At 42.8% G+C, this 7,286-nt stretch overlaps 1 protein-coding gene across 1 annotated transcript in view; it reads right to left on the reverse strand.

Annotated features, from left to right (window-relative positions):
• The window catches only part of LOC139399902 (caskin-2), a 26,652-nt gene extending 25,079 nt beyond the window's left edge, over positions 1-1,573 (reverse strand). Inside the window, exons 1-2 of the mRNA XM_071145028.1 lie at positions 1,558-1,573; positions 1,021-1,072 (exon numbers count right to left, since the gene is read on the reverse strand). Coding sequence (XP_071001129.1) covers positions 1,021-1,072; positions 1,558-1,573 — 68 coding nt within the window. The remainder of the gene's footprint in view (positions 1-1,020; positions 1,073-1,557) is intronic.
• Positions 1,574-7,286: the final 5,713 nt, after the last annotated feature.

Genomic DNA, 7,286 nt, shown 5'->3' on the forward strand with positions numbered 1-7,286 from the left:
AATTCTGCCATGAGGAAGTTTGTGCAGTGAATCTGTGATGGTGGGTGGGAATAGGGGCCCTCGAGTGGTGCAGGGGTCTAAGGCACTGCATCTCAGTGCCACAGGTGTCACTACAGACTGTGGTTCGATCCCGGGCTATATCACAACCGGCAGTGATTGGGAGTCCTGTAGGGTGGTGCACGATTGGCTCAGCGTCGTCCGTATTAGGGGAGGGTTCGGCCCGGGGTAGGCCATCATAGTAAAATAAGAATTTGTTCTTAACTGGACTTGCCTAGTTAAATAAAGGTTAAATAAATAAAACTAGGATCGAGTCATGTTCAGTATGAGTGTGTAAGGTTGCGTCCCAAATGGTACCCTATTCCTCTATGGTCTCTATAGTCTTGGTTAAAAGTAGTGCCCTATATAGGGACAAGGGTGCCATTTGGGAGTGTTTAACAGTATCTAACTGGTGATCTACAAATTGGAAGTTTCATTGTTTTGACCTGCCTGGTACTTAGTCAGATAAACATCCGTCCATATCAACCATGTCTCATCTGTCTGTTTTCACTCCTTTAAATCCCCCCCCCCCCCTCCCCCTATCTCTCTCCATGCTGAGTGAGTGTTGATTTAGGGTGACTGGTCACTGTTTGTTCACCTCCCACTTCTTCCTTGTGGTCCCTAGGCATCACTGTCATCTATCATGCCCCCTCTTGCTTAAAAAAACATGCACGCACACGCACACAGACAGAAAAACACACACTCACACAGGTACATGCACACACACTGTGTCTGGTCTGTCTGCATACAGGTGTGACTGGGTGGTAAGTCCACAGTGAGAACCGACCACAACAGGCATCCGATAAAGATGAAGACCATGTCAAATCAAATCCAGAGTTACTTTTCCTCCACAGACATGGATTGCATTCCTTTGAGCCAAATAAGTACAGAGAGAGGATAAACCTCAGCTATGCAAACACGAACACAAGTCCATCTAACTGACTCCCACTCATTAGGAAACACATGCACACACACATCTCTTACCCATCTAAGTCCTGATAGTTGATGTTGAGCCTCTTTGTGGAGCCCAGCAACTCTGAAAAACAAAGAAGGGGGGGTGAAGGGATGGAAGGAGGGATGGAAGGAGAGAGGCAAGGGATGGAAGGAGGGAGGGGGAGATGGAAAAAGGATTTGGTGACATTTGTCTTTTCAACAGAACGCCTAGTGATCTTCCATCACGGCAGGGTCTCTCGGTTTTCACAGCAAGAGCTCACATGTTCCTCTCTTTCTTCATCACTCGTTCCTGAAATAACATGTCAGAATGGCTGGAGGTTGGTCCCACTCGCTTCTCGCATACAGTGTTATGACAAAATTCTGCCAGCTGACTGAAAACGAAACGGTTTTTATTCCATGCAAGCAATTCCCCCTAACTGAACCAGACTCCTCCTTAGCCTGCTCCAGATCAGTTGCTTCAGCGAACTTCTGTCCGCTCTTATGCCAATCACATACGGATAGTCAGAGGAATTGATTGGCTAAAGCACATACCTTGGACAAGGCTTCCTATCCTAATAGCTGACTTACCCCACAGCAGCCACATTGCCACTTGCCCTGGGCGAACAAGAGTACTTGTCCTAGGTATTAGTGTCTAGTGAACAAGAGTACTTGTCCTAGGTATTAGTGTCTGACGAACAAGAGTACTTGTCCTAGGTATTAGTGTCTGGTGAACAAGTGTACTTGTCCTAGGCATTAGTGTCTGGTGAACAAGAGTACTTGTCCTAGGTATTAGTGTCTAGTGAACAAGAGTACTTGTCCTAGGTATTAGTGTCTAGTGAACAAGAGTACTTGTCCTAGGTATTAGTGTCTAGTGAACAAGAGTACTTGTCCTAGGTATTAGTGTCTGACGAACAAGAGTACTTGTCCTAGGTATTAGTGTCTGGTGAACAAGTGTACTTGTCCTAGGCATTAGTGTCTGGTGAACAAGAGTACTTGTCCTAGGTATTAGTGTCTAGTGAACAAGAGTACTTGTCCTAGGTATTAGTGTCTGGTGAACAAGAGTACTTGTCCTAGGCATTAGTGTCTGGTGAACAAGAGTACTTGTCCTAGGTATTAGTGTCTGACGAACAAGAGTACTTGTCCTAGGTATTAGTGTCTGACGAACAAGAGTACTTGTCCTAGGTATTAGTGTCTGACGAACAAGAGTACTTGTCCTAGGTAGTGTCTGGTGAACAAGAGTACTTGTCCTAGGTATTAGTGTCTAGTGAACAAGAGTACTTGTCCTAGGTATTAGTGTCTAGTGAACAAGAGTACTTGTCCTAGGCATTAGTGTCTAGTGAACAAGAGTACTTGTCCCATATTTTCTCCTCTCTGACTTCCCTGTAGCCAATAATTTTGTTACGTTATCCTTATTCATTAATTCAATCAATCAATCCAGTCCTACCTCCACTCATTCCCTACTGTACATTCTACCCCTCAACTCCAGGGGCCTTTCCAGGCTCAGACACCGCATCTAAAGCCCTTCTCTCTGGGAATTGACTCCTCTGCTAGCCCTGCTCTCAGAGCCAAGCTCCAGCCTCACTGAGCCCATACCCAGTCTCTCATTCAGCAGGGACCATTCTTCCAACTCTGGCCTCTCTCTCTCCCTCTCACTGGGCCATGCACAAGAATGTGTGCGCGCGCACACACACACACACACACACACACACACACACACACACACACACACACACGTGTGTGTGTGTGAATGTTGTGAACAGTAGAAGAGATTGATCCTCAGACAGATCTCTTGGCATTGGTTTCAATCAATCAATGAAACAGAACTTGTATTCTATTCCATCCCTACTGAACATTAACAGTGAATTCCTCCTCACTATCAGCTCTGTCAATGAGGCTACTGTCTCACCAACTGCTTTTGACCCATGATATTAAAAAGGGACACTTCAGGATTTTGGCAAAATCTTCCCCATAGTCGGATGAACTCGTGGATACCATTGTTATCTCTGCGTGCGGACTCTGGGGAAGTAATGTAGATCCCAAAGTATCCCAAAGTATCCCTTTAAACGGAACCAAAAGTTATCAAGATTTCTTCATGGCAGTTTAAATGATGATTTCATGTTTCTACAGTGACAGGATAGTTCCACTTACACTGGGCGCGAGTACACACACACACACACACACACGAAGAAACACACATTAGGCAGCTTGCCAAGTGGGGCCTAAACCACCCCAATGACAGCGAGAGAACAGAGCCTTTAAGAGTTCTAGTTAGAACATGAGCCAACATTCCAGACATAGAAGAAGGGAGAGAGAGAGGAAGAGAGATTCTTTCTCTGGAAACAGTTGCTTCCTTCTCAATTAAAAAGGTGGAGAGCTCTGGCTGACATCACGGTACAGTAAATTACTGCATCTTCAACGGACTGTGTGTGTGTGTGTGTGTGTCAGTCTCCCCTTACAGCGCGTCACACCCAACATCATCATCTGTAATGCAAAACCACAAAACCACTCACCATGGCCTGCGGGTGTGTTCTACACTAGGAACTTCAGGGAAACACAATACCAACATCTAAAAGGTATGTTGGATACACACTGGCTACAGCAGGGCCATTGAGAGTTGGCACCAAGTACAAAAGCAGGTGAGGAAAACGAGACTGTGAAATCTAACCCAGTCAAGCCTCATTGGCCTTCAATCACCTCACCTAAAAGGCTGTGTGTGTGTGTTATGTTGGTGCAGCAGGAAGATGACTGGTTTCCAGTGTCTGTGTGAAAGCATGGCTGTAAACATGTCACAGCACATAGTGACGTCAGGTTCGTATCGTGGCAATGAAACAAAACACCAAGCAGATTTAACTTCTTTAGGAAAACAGCCCTAATGTTGGAAACAAACATCATTATGTTGTCATCCAGAGTCACATGTATTTATTTAACAAGCTACAGCACACAGCAGGTTTTAAAAAGGACAACTGAAATTTAAATACTGGCGTCGTCACAGCCCTAGTGACAGGAAGCCTAGCGATTGGGCCACTAACCAAAAGGTCGCTTGTTCGAATCCCTGAGTCAACAAGGTAAAAAATATATTTTTTAAATCGATGTTCCCATTAAGCAAGGCACTTCACCTTAATTGCTCCTGTGATTTCCTCTGAAGTATGCTAAATGAATGACATTGATTTCCATGCCAGGTTATGTGGTTGGCTACAGGTGTGGTGCTAGTCACAATAACATACAGTTCCAGTCATGGGTTTGGACTCGAGGTCGACCGGTGGCCGATTAATTAGGGCCGATTTCAAGTTTTCATAACAATCGGGAATCGGGATTTTTGGGCGCCGATTTGCCGATTTATTTATTATTTTTTGATACCTTTATTTAACTAGGCAAGTCAGTTAAGAACGCATTCTTATTTTCAATGACGGCCTAGGAACGGTGGGTTAACTGCCTTGTTCAGGGGCAGAACGACAGATGTTCACCTTGTCAGCTCAGGGGATCCAATCTTGCAACCTTACAGTTAACTAGTCCAACGCAATAACGACCTGCCTCTCTCTCGTTGCCCTCCACAAGGAGACTGAATGTTACGCGAATACATTAAGCCAAGGTAAGTTGCTAGCTAGCATTAAACTTATCTTATAAAAAACAATCATAATCACTAGTTAACTACACATGGTTGATGATATTACTAGATATTATCTAGCGTGTCCTGCGTTGCATATAATCTGACTGAGCATACAAATATCTGACTGAGCGATGGTAGGCAGAAGCAGGCATGTAAACATTCATTCAAACAGCACTTTCGTGTGTTTTGCCAGCAGCTCTTCGTTGTGCGTCAAGCATTGCGCTGTTTATGACTTCAAACCTATCAACTCCCGAGATGAGGCTGGTGTAACTGAAGTGAACTGGCTAGCTAGTTAGCGCGCTCTAACTAGAGGGACGGAAGCTATACTGTTACACTGGCAATACTAAAGTGCCTATAAGAACATCCAATAGTCAAAGGTTAATGAAATACAAATGGTATAGAGGGAAATAGTCCTATAATAACTACAACCTAAAACTTCTTACCTGGGAATATTGAAGACTCATGTTAAAAGGAACCACCAGCTTTCATATGTTCTCATGTTCTGAGCAAGGAACTGAAACTTTAGCTTTCTTACATGGCACATATTGCACTTTTACTTTCTTCTCCAACACTTTGTTTTTGCATTATTTAAACCAAATTGAACTTGTTTCATTATTTATTTGAGGCTAAATTGATTTTATTGATGTTATTGATATTAAGTTAAAATAAGTGTTCATTTAGTATTGTTGTAATTGTCATTATTACAAAAAACAAAACCCGTCTGATTAATCGGTATCGGCTTTTTTGGGTCCTCCAATAATCGGTATCGGTGTTGAAATATCATAATCGGTCGTCCTCTAGTTTGGACACAGCTCGTCACTCAAGGGTTGTTCTTTAATTTGTACTATTTTCTACATTGTAGAATAATAGTGAAGACATCAACACAATGAAACAACACATGGAATCATGTAGTAACCAAAGTGTTAAACAGTCTTGAAGGAGTTGGCACAAACAGTATGCTGAGCACTTGTTGGCTGCTTTTCCCCTCTGGTCTTATTCAACATTTCTGGTGTCACAGCCTGAATTCAAAATTAAAAGTAAAAACAATTCTCATCCATCTACACACAATACCTCATCATGACAATGTGAAAACATGCATTTAGACATTTTTGAATAATTTATTGATACTTAAATACATAAATATCTTGTTTACATAAGTATTCACACCCCTGAGCCCTTATCTATTTTACATGACTGGGAATACAGATATACATATGTTAGTCACAGATATCTTAAGGGGAGAAAATGGGCCTCACAATGGGCCTCAGAATCTCGTCACGGTATTTCTGTACATTCAAATTGCCATCAATAAAATGCAATTGGGTTCGTTGTCCATAGCTTATTCCTGTCCATACCATAACCCCACTGCCACAATGGGCACTCTGTTCACAATGTTGACGTCAGCAAACTGCTTGCCCACACGACGCCATACACATTATCTGCGGTTTTGAGACCGTTTAAACATACTGCCAAATTCACTAAAACGAGGTTGGAGGCGGCTTATGGTAGAGAAATTAACATTAAATTATCTGGTAACTGCTCTGGTAGACATTCCTGCAGTCAGCATGCCAAATGCATGCCCCCGCAAAACTTGAGACATATGTGGCAATGTATTGTGTGACAAAACTGCACATTTAAGAGTCGCCTTTTACTGACCCCAGCACAAGGGGCACCTGTGTAATGATCAGCTTCTTGATATGCCACACCTGTCAGGTGGATGGATTATCTTGGCAAAGGAGAAAAGCTCACTAACAGGGATGTAAACAAATTTGTGCACAAAATATGAGAGAAATCAGCTTTTTGTACATATGGACATCTTTTATTTTTAATAGGCACCCTATTCATCATTTTGTTCAGCGTAATAACTTTACCATGCTCAAACGGATAATCAAGGTCTGCTTTTCTTATTTTTAACCATCTACCAATAGGTGCCATTCTTTGCGAGGCATTGGAAAACCTCCATGTTCTTTGTGGTTGATTCGGTGTTTGAAATTCACTGCTCAACTGAGGGACCTTACAGATAATTGTATGTGTGGGGTACAGAGATGAGGCAGATTCAAAAATCACGTTAAACACTATTATTGTGAGTCCATGCAACTAACTATGTGAACTGAGTAATGTTTTTTAGGCCTGCCACATAAAGCGATGTCTACATTGTGAGTACAGCCCATCTGCAGCTCACGTCGTCCTGCTTTGCCTGGCTGCATTTTGATAGGTGAATAAACGTTTTAAGTCGGACACTGACAAGCAGATCAGATCGACTGAGAGCAGGTGGGGGAAAGGTGAATGTAATTAAATAGAAGTACGACGTGAGCTTCAGATGAGTGTTGCTACCCCAGATATGGACATGCTGCTTTCTACAGAGTTGGGTGGTGTTTATATCTGACGTTTATCCATTAAGTCTTTATTAAAAACACTAGCTATGAGTTCCAAATGGCACCCTACTTTTGACCAGAGTCCTATCGGGAAGGGTAGGGTGCCATATTCCAGAACATACCGTCAGCAAGCCCAGATGTTTGTAGTTAATATTCACAGACACATTCAAGGTATGCAAAGAATGACACCTTTATTTAATTTGAACTTTCAGTTCATTTCCACCTGAAGGTGAAAGTTCAAGTAGGGTTGTGGTGGTGGCATCCTAAGGCCTCGACATAACTAAATCTGTATTCAAACATACCTTGTCCTTACTTGTGAGAATGTGCATGTACCG

Source organism: Oncorhynchus clarkii, unplaced genomic scaffold, assembly GCF_045791955.1.
Source record: "Oncorhynchus clarkii lewisi isolate Uvic-CL-2024 unplaced genomic scaffold, UVic_Ocla_1.0 unplaced_contig_5471_pilon_pilon, whole genome shotgun sequence".
Taxonomy (NCBI): Eukaryota; Metazoa; Chordata; class Actinopteri; order Salmoniformes; family Salmonidae; genus Oncorhynchus; species Oncorhynchus clarkii.